This window comes from Simochromis diagramma, unplaced genomic scaffold (genome assembly GCF_900408965.1).
Source record: "Simochromis diagramma unplaced genomic scaffold, fSimDia1.1 OVJJ01000487.1, whole genome shotgun sequence".
NCBI classification, from domain to species: domain Eukaryota; kingdom Metazoa; phylum Chordata; class Actinopteri; order Cichliformes; family Cichlidae; genus Simochromis; species Simochromis diagramma.
Window position 1 is genome coordinate 5,029,610 of NW_024387305.1, and position 20,024 is coordinate 5,049,633.

Genomic DNA, 20,024 nt, shown 5'->3' on the forward strand with positions numbered 1-20,024 from the left:
TGTAAGTTATAACTTGAAAATTATTGTTAAGAAAGCATGCATTTAAATCTGAAACATAAATTGAACACTCTCTCATTTTGCGATTTATCTGTGGGTATCGTTTAGGACATATTCGAATTTCAGACTTGGGCCTTGCTGTGCAAATCCCTGAAGGGGAGACGATACGAGGGAGAGTAGGCACCGTTGGATACATGGGTAAGAACTGGTTCCTTTTCATTGCATTGTGCCCAGTGATGTCGATCTTCTTCCTCCTTTTTGTTCTCAAGTCTTTGCTCAGTGCACTGATTTAGCAAAATCACAGCACTGTTCTGCTAACTTCTCTTCACATGTATTGGGTTTCCTTATTTGAACTTCAGCATCTATCTCAGTTCTCCTTATGCCTCCGATACACTGGAAGAGTTTGACAAGACTTGTAAAAGACCAAAGTCTGGCACATTCTCACATCTAAAAACAATGTGCAAGTATGTTGAGGTGATTGTTGTAATTGTGAAGTCGTGCTACATAAATTAAATTGAACTGAATGTGCCATATGCTAGAGTCGAGACAGAACAACCTATGATAATATTATTCTGTTTTATTGTATTGGACATACTGGCAGCTCTTGAGTTTTATGGCCACCTGAGACCTAATGATGAGCATACCACGTCCTCTCATTTTGTGACACTGTCAGTAAAACGGGCCATGTGTATGGTCGTTTTTTGGCAACGCTGAAATTTCTGGAAAAATGCAATTCGACGTTAAGCCAACATTTCAAGTTCCGATTTTACAGCTGTCTGTCAGTTTTACTCACCCTTCATGACTCCTTCCCGTTTCAGCACCCGAGGTGATCCAGAATGAGAGCTACACCTTCAGTCCGGACTGGTGGGGGCTGGGCTGTCTGATCTTTGAGATGATCCAGGGCCAGTCACCTTTCCGCAAGCGCAAGGAACGTGTCAAGCGTGAGGAGGTGGACAGACGAGTGCGGGAGGACCAGGAGGAATATTCTGATAAGTTCTCTGAGGAGGCGAAAGACATCTGCAGACAGGTGAGGCTGAAGAAATGACAGCGAGAGTTTTGAGAATAGGTGAAAGGTGGAGGGACGGGAACCAACAAATGCAGATGAAGATACAAAGTGATGTGGTGGCAGCAATGACTTAATATTCAGGCCTTTTTAAATATTATTGTCATATGTAGCAACTTTTATGTTCTGAGTAGCATGATTTCTTTCTTTGTTCATTTATTAGCTTTTATTTGGTTTAAAGCAAAACTCGTTTGCTGAATTTTACAGTAAAGTTATGTTACTACAAATTCTTAATTTCTAAATTACTATAAGATCTTTAAAGAGGTGTTTTTATTTTATAGATTGAGTTAACTTGGACCGAATTCTACACATTAGTTTTTAACTATATTCATTCATTCAATTCAGGTAGGAAGGAGAAAATTAGTGGGTGAGAGGCAAGCCAAGATTACCGTACTGCACATTTTTTCTGTCAGTGTGTGCCTAGTTCTCTGTTTGTGAAAAAGCTACACTGTTTACACTGAGGTAGACGACTACACTGCTCAACAACTTAAGGGAACATTTGATTTGAAGTAAGTTAAACTTCATCTTTCTGTCAAATTAGGAAATATTCAAAAGTTCTGAATCTGTCACCTGCTTTGGTGGCAACAGGTGCAATGGAGAGGCAGCAACCACAAAACCCCCAAAAAAGGGAAAGGGATTGCAGAGACTATTGCTATCTCGGTATCCCTGTGAGTGGTTTTGCTTTTTGCTAATGTCCTTGTCACTGCTGTTAGTATGAGACCTGTAACTGTACCTGTAGCCCATTCATGTTCCACAGTTAGTCCAGCTGTTCCAGAATGGCACCTATGTATCTGCTGTCATAAGAAGCTTTGCAATGTCTCCCATCAGTATCCAGAGCATTGACCTAGAGAAACTGGGGTTGAGTTGGTGAAGGGTTTATCAGTTTTACCTTCATTTTAGCTGACATAGCTGCTGATCCTGGAAACAATGATGAGATTTTTCAGTTTAGTTATATATATATATATATATATATATATATATATATATATATATATATATATATACACCCAGCACGCCCCTGCGGGCGGTTTATCCTTCAAGCTCGGGTCCTCTACCAGAGGCCTGGGAGCTTGAGGGTCCTGCGCAGTATCTTAGCTGTTCCCAGGACTGCGCTCTTCTAGACAGAGATCTCCGATGTTATTCCCGGGATCTGCTGGAGCCACTCGCCTAGCTTGGGAGTCACCGCACCTAGTGCTCCGATTACCACGGGGACCACCGTTACCTTCACCCTCCACATCCTCTCGAGCTCTTCTCTGAGCCCTTGGTATTTCTCCAGCTTCTCGTGTTCCTTCTTCCTGATATTGCTGTCATTCGGAACCGCTACATCGATCACTACGGCCGTCTTCTTCTGTTTGTCTACCACCACTATGTCCGGTTGGTTAGCCACCACCATTTTGTCCGTCTGTATCTGGAAGTCCCACAGGATCTTAGCTTGGTCATTCTCCACCACCCTTGGGGGCATCTCCCATTTTGACCTCGGGACTTCCAGGTTATACTCGACACAGATGTTCCTGTATGCCGGCCACTTGGTTATGGCGTTCCATGTATGCCTTGCCTGCTAGCATCTTGCACCCTGCTGTTATGTGCTGGATTGTCTCTGGGGCATCTTTACACAGCCTGCACCTGGGGTCTTGCCTGGTGTGATAGACCCCAGCCTCTATGGATCTTGTACTCAGAGCTTGTTCTTGTGCTGCCATGATTAGTGCCTCTGTGCTGTCTTTCAGTCCAGCTTTGTCCAGCCACTGGTAGGATTTCTGGATATCAGCCACCTCCTCTATCTGCCGGTGGTACATACCGTGCAGGGGCCTGTCCTTCCATGATGGTTCCTCTTCTCCCTCCTCTCTCTTGGGTTTCTGCTGCCTGAGGTATTCACTGAGCACTTGGTCAGTTGGGGCCATCTTCCCAATGTATTCTTGGATGTTCGTTGTCTCATCCTGGACTGTGGTGCTGACACTCACCAGTCCCCGGCCCCCTTCCTTCCGCTTAGCGTACAGCCTCAGGGTGCTGGACTTGGGGTGAAACCCTCCATGCATGGTAAGGAGCTTTCTTGTCTTTATGTCAGTGGCTTCTATCTCCTCCTTTGGCCAGCCTATTACCCCAGCAGGGTACCTGATCACGGGCAGGGCGTACGTGTTGATGGCCCGGATCTTGTTCTTACCATTCAGCTGACTCCTCAGGACTTGCCTGACCCTCTGCAGGTACTTGGTGGTTGCAGCTTTTCTAGCGGCCTCTTCATTGTTCCCATTCGCCTGCGGGATCCCCAGGTACTTGTAACTGTCCTCTATGTCTGCAATGTTGCCTTCTGGTAGTTCAATCCCCTAGCGTAGGATAGCGTAGTGGTTAGACTACACGCCTTTGGAACAGAGCATCGCAAGTTCGATTCCTGCCTGGGGCGTCTGTATCCAGTAAGGGTCCTAAGGCTAGACCCCCTATGCTAAGCAAGCCTACCGCAGACATGAGCGAGACAGATAAATATGAAGGCATGCCGGCTCGGACGTCGCCCGGATCAACAAGGTCCGCGTCAGGTGTTGAGGAACCAGGTCACCCTGACGAAAAGTGGGCTACTGGAACAAGAAGGCATCGGTGGGCAAGAGACGAAAACAGGGCGTTGTTGGAATGCTACTACGCAAGTAACCCTGCCGGAAGGGGCTACATGAATAGGATGAGGGACCTATAGATTCTTCGATACCCAACATCCACAATGACGGCGAAACAACTAGTAGCTCAGTGTTCCAACATTCGAAAGAAGGGACTGCTCTCACAGCTAGAGATTGACGAGGTACAACACAAATGCTACGGCAAGGAGGAGTCAGGACGCCAGGGGGGAGATATCATCACCCCCACCCGAGATTGGGTACATAGCCCCAAGTGTGAGCATTAGGAGAAGGATCATTGAGTGCGAGAGGAACTGACCTGAAAAATAGGATCATGGCCAAGCTTGAAACCTGGATCCCCCGTAGCCGGTTACCAAGATTACACGAAGTACCCTCAGAAGGTCTGCTAGATGATGTTAATGCAGCACTACGGACAATACCTACAACCACGATTACCGACACTAACAAGCTGATCTACAATACAGCAGCAGTGATCAGTGAGATGCTTGGCTACAAGTTGAACAGCCACAAGGGGCAGTACCCTCCATGGAGAAGGAGGCTAGAGGGCAAGATCAAAGTAGCACGGAGGGAGGTTAGCCAACTAACGGAGTTGCAGAAAGGTGCGACAAAGAAGGTGCATAAGAAATACAGCAAGCTGTCCATACCTGAAGCCTTGGAAACTGCCAAGCAAAGACTCACAGCCTTGGCCAGCCGCTTGAGGAGGTACACCAGAGAGATAGAAGGCAGGAGAATAAACCAGCTGTTCTCCACAGAACCAGCAAAGGTGTACTCTCAGTGGCAAGGGAACAATAATAATAAGAGAACAGCACCACCAAGGCTGGAGACGGAGCAATACTGGAAGAGCATATGGGAGAAGGACGCAACCCATAACGGCAATGGATCTGGATCTAGTGGATCTGAGGGCAGACCACGGCGACCTCCCTGAACAGGGTCCAGTAACCATCACAGTTGCAGATATCCAAGAAAGGGTCTCCAGTATGAAGAGTTGGACAGCACCAGGGCCCGACATGGTTCACGCCTACTGGCTAAAGAAGCTGACTGCACTCCACGAGCGTCTGGCAGCACAAATGAACCAGCTGCTAGTTAACGAGAGACACCCGGAATGGCTAACCAAAGGTCGGACGGTCCTGATCCCCAAGGACCCCAACAAGGGACCGGTCCCCTCCAACTACCAACCAATAACCTGCCTCAGTACTACATGGAAGCTCCTGTCAGGCATCATATCGGCTAAGATGAACAGGCACATGGGTCAATACATGAGCGGGACACAGAAAGGAATTGGCAAGAATACCAGAGGCGCAAAACACCAGCTACTGGTAGATAGAACAGTCAGCCGAGACTGCAAGACCAGACTGACCAACCTGTGCACTGCCTGGATTGATTACAAGAAGGCCTATGACTCAATGCCCCACAGCTGGATACTGGAATGCTTAGAATTGTACAAGATCAATGGGACCCTAAGAGCCTTCATCAGGAACTCAATGGGGATGTGGCGTACAACACTAGAGGCCAACTCCAAGCCCATAGCACAAGTCACCATCAAGTGCGGGATCTACCAAGGAGATGCTCTGTCCCCACTGCTGTTCTGCATAGGCCTGAACCCCCTCAGTGAGATCATTAACAAGACTGGCTACGGATACCGACTACGGAACGGAACAGTTGTCAGCCACCTCCTGTACATGGATATATATGGATATACATATATATATATATATATATACACACACACATTAGGGGTGCAACGATACACAAAATTCACGGTTCGGTTCGATACAAAAAAATGTTCATGCCTTTTTAATTTGTCATTTATTAAAATTATAAATATATATTTTAACTCAAAAGTACAGTTTTTAAATGTAATGTTGCTGAAACAACAAAATAATAATAAAAAGTAAATAAATCTATCTGATCGAGAAATCCCTCATCTTTGGAAAAGAGAGTTTATTACAGAGAAATGGCAGGGTCATGCTCACATGAAAACCAAGATAGTTCCAAACGCCAGATCTGAATGAGGGTGGGGGAGGTTCAATTTCGGGTAGCTTGAGGCAGTTGCCATGTTGCAACGAGCTTAGCTTCTGTCTTGCTAGCTTGCGCTGCGCTCAGTGTATCTGCGCTCGACAGTGCAGCCTAGGCGGAGTAGTCGAACGCAGATCCACTGAGCTCTCAACACAGACAGCATCGTCAGAAGAAATTGCCATGCCAAGGTATTCTTAGTCTATCTATCGATCCCAATTCACAGGAATCACAATTAATGCAAACAGTGATCACCTATTTTATCTTGTGCCTCCAGGTCAAGGTCATGCATGTTGTTTTACGGGCAGCCATGGATGCTTTTGGTTGGATGTTGTTTTTTTTTCCTTTTGTGTCATTGTGGCGGGATTGTGACAGTCAGCTTTTGGACAGTATGTTTAAGCTGTGTGCTATATGATGTTCCTGCATTCCCTGCCTTTCTTTTCTGCTCTGTGCGCCTCAACGCGGCTCCTGTCAAAAATAGACTTTCAGAGCAGTTGCATCTGGTGGAATCACACCACTGGCTTGGGCGAGCACTTTCAGTTTTACTGGCTGGAATTCACTGTAAAGACAAAACAGCGAACTGAAAAAAGTTGAAAAGCTTTGTTTACCTAATTCACATGATACATGGTCATTTCACCCTGTGTCTCAGTTTGTTTAAGGAGATGAGCTGCTTCTTTCAGCTCACTTAGCTTATCCCCCCCCCTCCTCTGTCTGACACAATCTCCATGATGGAGCCACTGAGCTGCTCTGCTTATAAGCAGCATTGGTACATTTTTTTGTGTGACGCCGTGGAACATTGTGACCCACGGTTCAGCAGATTTAAAGACTCCCCAGGGAGAGGAGGAGTTGGGGGAGCAGGGAGACGAAAGGGTTCAGCAAGAAATGGGAGAAAGAAAATAAGGAAGAGGAGAGAATGCAGCAAAGGAGAGGGGTGGGGGTGGTGGGGGACCATATCTGCTGTGCCAAAGAGATGGCTATTACCACATCCCAAAATAGACAAGTGATGTGATTTTTCAAGAGGAGAAAGCGAGAGTGAAAATCTGCTTTGAATCCTGGTGTAAATTGGACGAGAGTTGCACAAGGACAAGAGAAACGAAGGACAACCAGAGAGAGAGAGCGTAAAAGATGTGGTGAAAAGTGAGACGCCGCCGGTTTGGTGGTTGTGAAAGCGATCGGCATCAGGGTGACAACGGGGCCAGTGAGAGTGTCTGCTAGTATCAAACCACTCAACAGCCCTCAATCCGCACCGTCAGCCTGCTGCACTGTAGGTGGTGTGCTGGTAATATTACCCAGAAGTCCTTACAGTGACGCTCTCTAATTCTAGCCATAATAGAGCTGCATTAACCTTTGAGCATATGGATTTGCGTAGTCTTTATTAGATTATGTGGGGTCGGAAACAAACAGTCAAGAGGATTACATGCAACTCAGCTATGTGTGTTTTGTATACACTGAACTGGAGGGATTAGTCGTAAAAGCCTGCATCACAGGAAACCTCCTATCTCTTCTTTGTGTGTGATTTATTAAATGGGTTTTTTAATTTGATGTCCTTTCTAGTGAGAAATGTATAAGGCAATAAAATTATCTACCTCGGTCAATTGAGCCAAATGCAGATCATTCTTGAAGGTTGCAGTGTTTATAAGTGTCTTCCTTCTTCCTCTTCTTTTGCTGTGTCTTAGCTCCTGGCCAAGGACCCCAAGGAGAGACTGGGCTGTCAGGGTGGCGGGGCCATAGAGGTCAAGCAGCACCCCATCTTCAGAAATATCAACTTTAAACGACTGGAGGCCAACATGTTGGACCCTCCCTTCATCCCAGATGTAAGAGCCTCACATCTCCAAACTCACAGTACACACAGGAACATTTCAGAGCTTGGAAAAACTCTGCAGGAAATGCCACTGTCACAGTAAACAAACGCACATAAGCAGCTTGTTATCATGGTGAGAAGTGGGTGTGTAATTTCACTGTCGTTATGTTAGCTGCCCTTCTTTAATGGCAATGATGTTCCCAGATAAATTTAGTTTAACCAGAAACTCTGTAGCACTGTAATTTTGTGTTGGGTTTATGTTTTCTTTAACTGGGATTTAAAGATAAAAAAAAAAAAGAAAAGAAAAAAAGTGAAAGTCATTGGATTTTCAGTGCCGTAAATGGAATGAGGGAGGGAGAGTACTGACCTAAGGGGTTAAATCAATAGTTGAAAATAGATAGTGTTATCTGTGGTTCTATTTTGGGTTATACACAAGAGTAGGCCACGTTGAGGAAAAACAGAGCACTGTGGAAATCCTAAGCATGTGAAGAGTTCATGTTAATCAAGAATCCATCTGATTTCACTTATGTCTGGTTTAGCGTTTCCCTTATCATTCAGACATCACTGAGTAATTCCAATGCTCTCCTTCTTTTTTTCTCTGTTAGCCTCGAGCTGTGTACTGTAAAGATGTCCTGGACATTGAGCAGTTCTCCACTGTCAAAGGCGTGAACCTTGACCCCACAGATGACGACTTTTATTCCAAGTTTGTCACAGGCAGTGTCTCCATCCCTTGGCAGAACGAGGTACTGCGAGCTCAGGCCGTTGAGATGATGTCATTGTTTACACCCACAGCACATAGAAACACCTGCATAAATGATGTGCACTCTGCTTTAAGATGAATTTGGAAGACAGAGTAATAATAAGTGTAGATTGCATGTGAAGTTGGCGCATGTGTGTAAGTGCAGGTGTTCAGTTATGTCCTAAATGTCCAACGTGAATGGAGAGGGAATGACAGTCACTCCTACGAAGGAGTATTAAGGCCACGATAAGAAAAAAATATTAACGACCAATTTGAGGATAAAGCTGAAATTTCAAGATTAAAGTTGTAATTTTATTTTGAGAAAAAAGTTGAAATGTGGAGATTACAGTCTTTGTTTCAAGGCAAACTGCCGCAGTTGCTGTACCCTCTGAGTTAGTGAAATCATACTCAAGAATTGGTTTTTGTAAATGGCAAATTTGTATAGCGCTTTACACATCCAGTCATCCACCCATTCACACACTGGTGGAGGCAAGCTACAGTTGTAGCCACAGCTGCCCTGGGGCAGGCTGACAAAAGCGAGGCTGCCATATCGCGCCATCGGCCCTTCTGGCCAACACCAGTAGGCGGTAGGTGAAGTGTCTTGCCCAAGGACACAACGACCGAGACTGTCTGAGCCGGGGCTCGAACCGGCAACCTTCCGATTACAAGACGAACTCCCAACTCTTGAGCCACCTTCGCCCTTTCTTGTAACCAAGAAAGAAATGATTTCTCTTTTAGCACATAAAGTGTGGTGATAAATATGAGGACGATGAAAAGATGGTGCAAAAAGCTGCATCTGGTCAGACGGACAAACACACAACCTGAAAGAGCGGACAAAAGGAAAGGGCTGGCAATGGACAGATGCAAGGTTATCGATGGTTACACCTTCGTGCAATAAAGTGGATGTATTTTATATCACGAGACGACCAATCAATTTGTTTAACTGGGTGCTCTAAACATTGCGTTTTGTAGAGGGTATAGCAAACATGGCAGTTTGTCTTGCAACAACAACGATAATCTCCACATTTCCCCTTTTTTCAAAATACATTTTTGGCTTTAACCTTGAAATTTAGACTTTATTTTCAAAATGTTCAACATATTAATTTTTATGTGTGTGTTTATTAGCAGGGAGCATCTCAAAAGACAAAAGACTCCTTGCAGCAGATTTGACTACTAACTAATTTCCACTTGTTTGAGGTTTAATTACTCACACTCTCTTTGTGTGTGTAGATGATCGAGATGGAGTGCTTCAAAGAAATCAACGTTTACGAGACAGACGGGACACTGTGCCCAGACCTGGACATGAACCGGCCTAACCCTCCACCAAAGAGAGGCTTCTTCTACCGCCTGTTCAGAAGAGAGGCAAGTGCTAGTGCTCCGGCAACTGTGCGAGGGGGTGGGGGCTAAGGTACTTCCTTTCTTCCTACTTTCCTTGCTTCTTTTTTTTCCCAAGGCCTTATCCAAACTCAGCATGTTGAAATATTATCTCTAAGCTGTGAAACTTTGTTTGAATAAGGCCCGTCTTCTCTTTGTAACCCTTCCTCACTAAACGCTTTGCATATTCTTAAGGGGTGATTTGTGCTTAGGGGATGTGCTAATAGTGATGTAAATTCAGTGATGATAAATGATTCTAACAGCATGTTTGTTTGCAGGATTGTTCAGCTTACAGGGTATTTTCACTATGTCCCTCCTGTTTGTTATTACTGGACCTTATATTGTGCTTTAAACTTCCCTTGAATTCTTGTAATTTCACACAGATTCCTACCTTTTTTTGTCACAACTTCTGTTTGATCCCAGAGATTTGAATTAGAAGATACGTGAGCCCTTACTGCCCTTTAGGGTCCCATGGTTTAGGTGGGGCAATATTGTGTGTATATAGTGTATCAAGTCATGAAAAAGTATTTGCGCCCTTCCTGATGTCTTCTGGGTTGTTGTTTTTTTTTTGTATATTCATCACACTTGGATGTTTCAGGTTATCAAACTAATTTTAACAAGAGTAAATACAAAAATTCTGGTTTTAAATCATGGGAAAAAAAGTCATCCAAATATGCCTGGCCCTATGTGGAAAAGTAGCTGCACTGAACATGAGAGATAATAAGGAGAATGAGAGTTACAGATTTTTTTCCCTTCCTGACCTGTTTTAGACTTTCAGGTTACTTCCAGGCCAACTTATCTTATTAGTGGAAGCTGTCAGGATCATAGAAGACTGAGATGAAGACTGCAGACACTGTTCTCTGGTCCCTCTTGGGTTCAGAAAATGAACATCAGTCAAAGATCAGCCATCTCTTTGCAGTAAAAGATGCCTGCTCACGGATCTCTGTCAAGGAAATTTCACATCTTTAGAGAGAGCTTGTGCTTTAACAGCACACATTTACATAGCAGTACCACTTGCTATTCTGGTTATTATGGATACGTTGAATTGCATGTCTTGCAATATGTCATCTTCTAACTCGCTTGCAGTTGAATATTTTACTAATTCCAGCTTTGGCCCTACCAAAAAACCACATCTAATGTGGTTAAGTGAGGGTTACAGGCAAGGGTGACATCATCTTGCACATGTGAGCTGGTGCAGCGATGCAGGTTTCCAATGTTAGTGATATATCCTCACTTTTACTCCTTCCCAGATCTGTTTTGAGGGCAGTTACAGCGATGACGAGACTGAAGGGCCCTCGCGACTTTAAACCACTCCCTTCACCTGCACCCTTCCGCCGCAGAACTTCTCCACAAACTCCAACCGAGCGCAAATCTTAGGAACTCAGTGAATGTTGACCTGTATTTATGAGCTGTATTAAAAGTGTATTATAATTAAAGAAAAAAGTATGAGTTTAAAGATTTTGTACATTTGTACTTGAATTTATGTCTAGATGTATATTTTCACTAAAGGTTGTATTGTACAAAAAGCCATAAAAGTACCACTTGAATGCATACATTTACATTTTTATTTCCTTTTTTATTTTCTTTTGGAATGAGTATGGATAAAGTGTGTTGGGGAGCTTTTTTTTGTTTTGTTTTTAAGAAGCACAGTACCAGTAGTCTTTTTATTTTCTCAATGTAGCATAAGGCCTTTTTGTTTTCTTGTGAGCTGTAATTTTGTCTTTGATTTGGCCAGCGTGACATGTTTTTAGTACATCAGCTCTGCCTGGTTTCAAACTAACCCTAGCCTCCAAATGCCTCAAGGCTCAGGTAGTTCTAAATGAAGTGTGTAGATTCTAATGAAACGGGGTTAAAAATGAATCTAGACTACCGTTGCTGTGTTAATGCCACACTGCTTAACTTTTCCTGTCTGTTTCAAGGACTTACTGCCCCTGTGTATTTAAATTGGTTGAGGTAATCTGATCCCTCTCTTCAGCCCAGTTATGCAGGTGGCCGTGTAGTGAACTGTCTTCTAGGTGCCTGTACCGACCCAGTTCTAGCAGAGGTGGCGAGTTTACTCCTAATTGTGGTTTATTTAGCACGTGTAAGAGTTAAATAGTAAATATGATATGGTGGAGGCCATTTGCAGTAACATGAAGCCTGATCCCCATCATTACTGGACTTCTCTAGAAATCTTTTTTTCATGAGCTGCAAAAGCTCAGAACATTAATTTTTAGATGCACAGCTATTGAGTAAAAGTCTGTTACATTATTCACTTAGGTTGAATATTTTTGGGGTGATTTATCTCTATTCCTCGTCTTTTTTTCTTTGCTGTGTTCTCTGGCTTTTATTTCCTTTTCTGACTGTGTCCAGTTGTTTTGAATTGTTTAGCATGCATATGGTTTTAAGCAGACCAGAAAGCCTCTGGGTGTTTGGACACATTTGACTGAGTTGGAACAGGAAGACAGATGATAAAGGAGGCGATGTTGGAAATGTAACATAGACCTGGCCTGCAGCTGACAACTGCTTCTTTAAAAAAGAAAAAAGAAACGATAACAACAAAAACTCTTGCGCCTGATCCGCTGGTTCAGATGTCAGCCGTCTTTGGCCTTTGTGCTTGGCTGATCGCTAGTTGGCCTCCATTTATCCTCCCTAGCTATAACAGTTTGAGATACATGTAGAATTTGTTACTGATGATGGGCACCTTTGACTACTATATTCAGAGCTTGGATGTTGCTCTCTCAGGAATGACCTGAGACAGTTGCTCATGTGCGCAGATGCCGAGAAATTAACAATCAGTTGAGTTCTGAATTGCAGAAACAAGATTGTTTTACATTTTCCTACAGCCCTGTTTCCTTCCAAGTTAATCAGCCAAGAGCAAATACATTTTCTTTACTTTCCCCATTTATATATATAAAAAAACAAACAAACATGTTCACCATTTGCTTTTTTCTGAGGCATTTCAGACCCATTTTATGAATTTAGCTTTGGAGGCAGTTGCTGTTTACTTCCACCTTCTGTTTTTAATGCTGTGAATACCCCATCTGCACATGTTAGTTTTATGTGTATAACCTAAATGATTAATCAATTTTTTTTCTACAGAAAAGCAAAGTCTGCATTTTGTCAATACAGCGCTTCAGAATCATGTAGGAGCTTGATTCAATTCCTGACACTTTTGAAACTGTATACATTTAAAGTGGCACACATATAGGTCCCCTATGTAATTACCTAATTTGGAGAAGTGGCTTATTCTAAGAGTTTGTCCCCTGTTGCACATTCCATTATCAGGAATCAGATGGGTGCATCTAGCTGTCGCTGGCTTCTTGTCATTGAGTTTCTTAGTGTCTTTATTTCGTTTGTTGTTGCTCTCAGGCACATTTGAAGCTGATTTTGCTTGCCTCTGTAGATTTTAGCCTTTTAGCTCTTTAGCCTCAAAAACCTTGTAAATTATGTATTTCTAACATGTAACTGATTCACTCATTCTCACAAGGAAACTAAACTGTGTTCACCACCCATGACTCTATCATTGTTTTGACCATCTTTACTCTTACACCTTCCATATAGCAGTGAAGAAATTCTGTTTTTCGTTCCATTGCACTAATGGTGTGTTTTGACAATGACTATGGGAAAAGTGTCTTTAAACTTTTGTTGGTTTGTTTTTATTTTGTTTTTTTGCCAGTGATACCAAAAGCAACATAAACTAAATTAGAATTTCTTTGTTATCTGAAGAATTTAGTAGAGAAAGACTGACAGCCTTTATTAAATGTGCCAATAACCAAGTTAATTTTTGACATCCTGCCTTTTTTCAGCCTCTTTATCCTTCCGTCCATTCTTAGAGAAATTCCTTTGCGTAAAGGAACTTTAAACAGCTCAACAGTTTTGAATGTCCGCACTAAGTGCATTGTAATGCCTGTTTAGAAAAATGCATATGTTTTATTACTCAAGCATGTATCAGTTTGTAATACTTCAGGTTCCTTGTATATGTAAATTATGACCTTCTAGTGCCAACATATCTCACTGGTATCTGAGGACATCTTTATGAATCGCAAGGCGACCAGCTGAGTCTTTGAATTCATAAAGCGCATTCCTTCTCTTCTGCCTTTCCTCCAAGACTCTGATGGTGAGTCAAGCCACTTCCCGAACACTGGGATGGCGCTCACCAGCGACGTTTCGAAGCGCAAGTTATTTAGTTTACTCAAGTCTAGCTTTGGGATGACCACCGACACAGGCTGGGAGGTTTTGCGGGGTTTCACGTTCTTTTGTCCAGATTTGTCAGTTAAGTAATATTTTCGAGAAAGGGAGAAATGATGGATGGATTATGGGTTTTCAAACTCGGCCTGGGACTTCTTGATTTTTCTTCTTTATTTTGTATCTGTACAGTCATGTCGTTCAACCACTGCAGTCATTGTTAATTCTTGTACAAGTTGTATCACTGGTTGTTGTACCATATCTGACATTTGTAATTATGAAATAATACACTGCCATTTGTATAAAAATACTTGTGTCTTGACTTATTTGATCTGTGTTTTCTGTTTTATTACTGTGAATAAAAGGCCATCGATTGGAAGAGTATAAAATGTAATGATCTAGTGCTGGGGGGAAAAAAAGTATCCCCCCCCTTCCTCTTTTCTTATTTTTTGCATATTTGTCACCCTTAGATGTTTCAGCATTCATTAAATTTTAATGTAAGACAAAGATAACCCGGGTAATTACAAAATCAATTTTTAAATGATTTCATTTTAAAGGCATGATGAAGCTAGGGATGGGAATTCATGAGAATTTAGCAATTCCATTATCGATATCACTTATGGATTAAAAATCCTTATCGATTCTCATTGGCTCTGCTTTGAACGTCATCACCATCTCTAAGCAGCATATCTGGGGCTGTGGTCAGTATTCAATCAGCTTTAACATCACTCTGGGTTGTTGGCTATCTAAGCGTTAGCATGCTGTCTGCTGAGATGCTTGCAAAGAGCCGAAATTGTGTTAGCAGCAAAACTGAGTTGTTTCTGTCCTGGATGCAGTTTGCATTTTGCCATCACGCTCCATATGTGGAAAGGTAATGCTACCCTTGCTAAATCACAGCCTTCTTAATCAGGAAATCATGTAAATAGAAACCAATCTGAAGTAGACAGAAATATTGCAAAAAGCAACACATTGTGCTTCAATCTAAAGGAACTCAAGAACAATTAAGGAGCAAAGTCACTGACATCTGTCAGTCTGGAAAGGGTTACATAACCATTTCTAACCAAGGTGAGAGACATTATCCACAAATGGAGAAAACTTAGAAGAGTGGTAAACATTCCCAGTAGTGATGCGACTACCATAATTACTCCAAGAACTCATTGACAACTTATCCAGAAGGTCACCAAAAAACCCAGAACAACATCTAAAGAAAGAAGAGCGTGTGCAAAAAAGGGTGTAGCTATTGCGGTATACAGTGTGTTAAGTGGAGGAGTTGTACAGGGAGATGGCCACAGGCAGAAATGATTTCCTGTGTCGTTCAGTGGTGCTTTTTGGTAATCTCAGTCTCTCATTGAATGTGCTCCTGTGACTGACCAGCATGTCATGGAGTGGGTGGGAGGTATTATCCAACATTGTCTTTATTTTGGACAACATCCGCCTCTCTGACACCACCTTAAGGAAGTCCAGCTCCATCCCCATAACATTACTGGCCTTACGGATCAGTTTATTGAGTCTGTTGGCATCTGCGACCCTCAGCCTGCTCCTGTGGTGTGCCAACACAGTTATCACTGGATAACGAAAGACTTCTGGTTGGAACTTTAGTCACTTTTGATTTGGTGCCTATTAGAATAAATTCTAAAGTAGTGATAGTATGATGGTCTGGGCCTACTTTGCTGCTTCAGGACCTGGGCAACTTATCGTAATTTATGGAATCATGAACTCTGCTCTCTACAAGACAATCCTGAATTAGAGAATCTGGCCACTAACTCAAACCCTGAAAGTCAAGCACACTTAGGTCAACAGGACTATGATTCTACACACACCAACAAGTCCACATCTTAAAAAAAAAAAAAAAAAAAAAAAAAGAGTTTTGGACAGTCTAGTCAAAGTCTGGACTCAAATCCAATTGAAATGCTTTGGCATAACCTTAAGCAGGTCGCTCACGCTAAAAAACAAAACAAAAAACCCTTCAATGTGGCTGAATTAAAACAATTCTGCAAAGAAGAGTGGGCCATAATTCCTCCATAGCACTGTGAAAGACGCATTAGCAATTATCCCAATAAATGCTTGACTGTAGTTGATGCGGCCAAGGGAGGCACAACCAGTTATTAGGTTTAGGGAGCAGGTAGATTTGGGTGGCTTTTCCTCCCTTAATAAATGAAATAATCATTTAAACAGCATTTTGTATTCATTTGGGTTATGTTTGTCTAATATTGCAATTAGTTTGATCTGAAAAAAATAAAATAAAAAAAAAAAAAGAAACGAAATCCGGAGTAAAATACTTAAAGTTTATGCCGTTAGACCTACCTTTGTTCCATTCATTACCTGCTTCTTCCAATTTGTCAGAGATCATAGCACTAACAAATGAATAAATGATCGAATAACTGTGTCAGGAAGGGCTGGTTTCAGTGCATTTGTTTTTCCTTCCTACGCTCTCGTATCAGTTGACACCCACTGTTATCAGCGCACACACTAAAGTCAATACTTGTAAATTACACTTGAACAAATCTGTCCTGCACTCCAGATTTCAGCGGTCTCGTGACTGCAACAATAACAACAAAAGAAAAAAAATCACAGTGTCGTATTGGTTCTTTCTAAAGCCACTCAACAAAAATCCGGACTCTGATTGGCTGCTGACGTTGCACCCTTCCCCTTTCAGTAAACCTGTCACACAAGCTACTTCCTGGTGTGATTGGTGGGAAAACGCAATGCTGCATCAAAGATGGCTTATTATCAACCTGCATTTGATTTATTTAGGAATAGTAGTGTGAAAGAATAAGTGGCGTTTTCCGAGAAGACAAGGCGGAGAGCTGGTGGTAGCTGTCGCGAGCAGTGTTAGCACTCTCGCTGCACTACGCACCTCTTGCTCTCTACGTGCGCAAACGTTAACTTGCCTCTACTCTGCTAGCTAGTTAGCTCACATAGTAAATATTAGCTCGCCAAGCAAGCTTGCTTATTGTAGATTGCTAAAATGGCCACCATGGAGAAATTGATGAAGGCCTTTGAGTCTCTGAAGTCATTCCAGCAGCAGCAGGGACCACCGACCGCCGAGGAGCTCGCTCAGAGGCAGTAAGTTGATTTTTGTCCAGCGGTGACAGAATAGGAGGCGAGGAGCCGTTAGGCTAGACCCTTAGCTTATCGTGCTAGCAGCGTTAGTCCATTTCGGGTAGATAACCAACGTTTAATAGATGGCTTTAAGTCAGCTGCACTAAAACGTAAACTGGGAATGAGGCTAAGGTGTTATTCATACTTCTCAGCCCATTTAGGTCCACTTGTTGCCATGCTTTAGATCGCTGCTTAGCGATGCTCGCTATCCTAACGCGATCTGATTGTTTGCTAGCCTGATTTTAGGATCAGAACAGCTGAATGATGGCTAACACAGAAGGCTGATGCCAAGAACACGTGAAAGGGTCAGGAGGATCAATTTCAAGGACGTAATTTTGTGTATTCAGTAGCAGAGGATATTGAGTTTCATAATAATATTTAAACTGCTTATGCAAATGGTTATAAATGGAATGATGAACATAGCGGGGCTTCCTGCACTTGCGTCATCTCCAAGAAGTTTTGCAGATCTAGTCTGTTGTTGGTTGAAACACAGGGATAGGAATTCATTTATATAGCTTGTAAAGAAGTGAATTGATGGGATCAGTGCGTAAGGAATACAGTTGTAGGGGATGGCTCTGACTTATAGTTATTATTTTAATCACTGCATTCCTTGGCTATAAGGAAGATACCTAAATTCAGTCTTTCTTTGTGCACACACACACACACTCACGTCATCTTTTGCATTTTGTCTTATCTTCCACAGAAAAAAGGAGCAAGCTGCCACAAAGAAGGACAGGGTGACCCACTGTCTGACAATATGTGAAAACATTGTGGCTCAGTCACTGAGGTATTCCTTGTTATTTGATCTAAATATGTCTTGGTGTGAGTCATATCTTTTTATATTCTTTTAGGGTTTCCTATCACCTTCACTAACTGTATAAGCGGTAAGATAGCTTTTCTGTAAAGAATGTCTGAGGTGCAGGGTGATGTCATTTGCAACCAGAGCTTCTTCAGTAGTGATTTTACACCTGATTTCACTGATTTCTGTGATATTTGGTTTCACTTTTGTATTTTGGGAATGAAGTGGGGACATGTTCGTCTTTACATATATATATTTTTCTTTTCTGTAATGTCCTTTTTGAAAAAAACTTATTGCTCCTCAGTTTTGTGAGTTTATGCTAGGGGGTTAACAGTTTGAGAAAGGGAAAAAATTAATATATTTTTGGCTTTTCCTCTCTCTGGTCCTGGGAATAGAACATCTCCAGAGTTTCAGAAACTGCTTGGCATTGCCATGGAGATGTTCCTGCTCTGCAGTGATGACAGTGAATCAGATGTTCGGATGGTAGCCGATGAGTGCCTGAACAAAATAATCAAAGTGAGCAAAATCTGCAAGATGGGACAAATGAATAAGAATATTAATGACAAAAATTGTCAAAATAAGTTTGGTGTTGTTGGTGGTAGTGTTAATCATTCATTTTGATAATTTTCAGGCACTGATGGACTCCAACTTGCCTAGACTGCAGCTGGAATTGTACAAAGAAATTAAAAAGGTAAGGCATGGGGTTGTAAAGTGAGCATTTTGTAATACACCTTATGTCTTTACTCTCAGACTATAGGCCAGTGTTAGATGTGAAAAGAAATTGTTTGACGTTTCTTTCGAGAAAGTACGGTCAGATATTAGACATGGTAATATCAGTGCTTGTGTGGCTCAATAGAATGGTGCCTCTCGGAGTCTGAGGGCAGCTTTATGGAGGTTTGCTGAGCTTGCCCACCTCATCAGACCGCAGAAATGCAGGTATGCAAACTTATAATATTTTTACATTTTTTTTAAACCATTATCCACAACATGTCTTATTTTATAGTCTGCTGCTTTTGTGGGGACAACATCAAAGTATCATCTGTGCTTTTTTTACTTGCATATGCATATTTTTGTTTTGCTTCTACTTCATGTATACTTCTTCTCTCTCCCTTATGGCGCAGACCTTACCTGGTCAACCTGTTGCCGTGCCTCACCAGAATCACAAAGCGGCAGGAAGAGACTGTGCAGGAGACACTTGCTACAGCAATGCCCAAGATCATGTCTGCCCTGGGACACTTTGCCAATGATGGTGAAATCAAGGTATTCACCTGCTGATTGTGTGCTAAAGTAGAAAAAAAAAATCATAGGCCAGTGGAAACTTTTTTTTAACATCATCCAACTATTTCTGTTTTAGGTGCTGCTGAAGGCATTTGTGGCTAATCTGAAGTCCAGCTCCCCGACCATTAGACGGACAGCAGCCAGTTCAGCTGTTAGTATTTGCCAGCACTCCAGACGCACCAGCTACTTCTACACCTGGCTCCTTAATGTGCTTCTGGGTAGGTTGCACACTGGCTCACTGTCAAGCACAGACCTTGGGCATGTCTTTTCTACCCTTTTACATTTTACTAAGCTCATTTGTGTTAAAATATGTGAGCTAATTTAGAATTTTTGCCCTTTTCGCCTTTTTCCAGGTCTGTTGGTTCCGGTGGATGATGAACACCCCAGCCATCTAATACTGGGGGTGCTGCTAACCCTTCGTTACCTGATGCCTCTGCTGCAGCAGCATGTCAACTCCACTAGTCTTAAAGGAAGCTTTGGTGTCATGAGAAAGGAAGCTGATGTACAGCCAACACCCGAACAACTGCTGCAGGTGAGATGGAATTTGTTTGTGTATATATATGAAAAAAGAGTTTGTATACACTTGTATAATTGGATGTGCAATAATTCTGTATGCATGTCTTTTAAAGGTGTATGAGCTAACCCTACACTACACACAGCACTGGGATCACAATGTGGTCACAGCTGCTCTGGAGCTGCTGCAGCAGGTCTTCAGGACTCCCCCACCAGAGCTTCTGCATATGCTCATTACTGCTGGTAGCATCCCACATGCCACCGTTTTTCGTCAGGACACTGAGAACCGCTCACGTTCTGGCAGCATCCTTGAATTCATTGGTAATCACATGAATTGACTAATACTATCTAAACAGTGCTTTTTATTATCCCTTTAGATATGTGTCTAGAAATATTTACAGTTAACCAGCTCTAGAGACATGATTTTTATCTGTTTCAACTAGTTTATAATTCATTCACTTATGCTGACCTTGCCAGGGAACCGCATGGACAAACTGTGTTGGGGTTCCACTCTAGCCTCTTTTGTTCGTGGCCTTTTTCTTTGCATTTTAACTAATTTTCTG

At 42.4% G+C, this 20,024-nt stretch overlaps 2 protein-coding genes across 13 annotated transcripts in view; both read left to right on the forward strand.

Annotated features, from left to right (window-relative positions):
* grk4 (G protein-coupled receptor kinase 4) overlaps positions 1-14,091 on the forward strand; it is a 53,695-nt gene extending 39,604 nt beyond the window's left edge. For 2 of the 4 annotated variants that reach the window (XM_040004795.1, XM_040004797.1), the window contains 6 exons: positions 106-195; positions 816-1,024; positions 7,365-7,502; positions 8,095-8,232; positions 9,459-9,636; positions 10,853-14,091. In XM_040004795.1, coding sequence (XP_039860729.1) covers positions 106-195; positions 816-1,024; positions 7,365-7,502; positions 8,095-8,232; positions 9,459-9,635 — 752 coding nt within the window. In that variant the 3' untranslated portion in view covers position 9,636; positions 10,853-14,091. The remainder of the gene's footprint in view (positions 1-105; positions 196-815; positions 1,025-7,364; positions 7,503-8,094; positions 8,233-9,458; positions 9,637-10,852) is intronic. The other 2 variants (XM_040004794.1, XM_040004796.1) reach the window with 1 other exon arrangement.
* A 2,330-nt stretch (positions 14,092-16,421) lies between these two features.
* Positions 16,422-20,024, forward strand: part of htt (huntingtin) — a 32,599-nt gene continuing 28,996 nt past the window's right edge. For all 9 annotated transcript variants that reach the window (XM_040004883.1, XM_040004890.1, XM_040004884.1 and 6 more), the window contains exons 1-9: positions 16,422-16,835; positions 17,575-17,658; positions 18,066-18,186; positions 18,302-18,361; positions 18,527-18,606; positions 18,792-18,930; positions 19,025-19,166; positions 19,302-19,480; positions 19,578-19,782. In XM_040004883.1, coding sequence (XP_039860817.1) covers positions 16,738-16,835; positions 17,575-17,658; positions 18,066-18,186; positions 18,302-18,361; positions 18,527-18,606; positions 18,792-18,930; positions 19,025-19,166; positions 19,302-19,480; positions 19,578-19,782 — 1,108 coding nt within the window. In that variant the 5' untranslated portion in view covers positions 16,422-16,737. The remainder of the gene's footprint in view (positions 16,836-17,574; positions 17,659-18,065; positions 18,187-18,301; positions 18,362-18,526; positions 18,607-18,791; positions 18,931-19,024; positions 19,167-19,301; positions 19,481-19,577; positions 19,783-20,024) is intronic.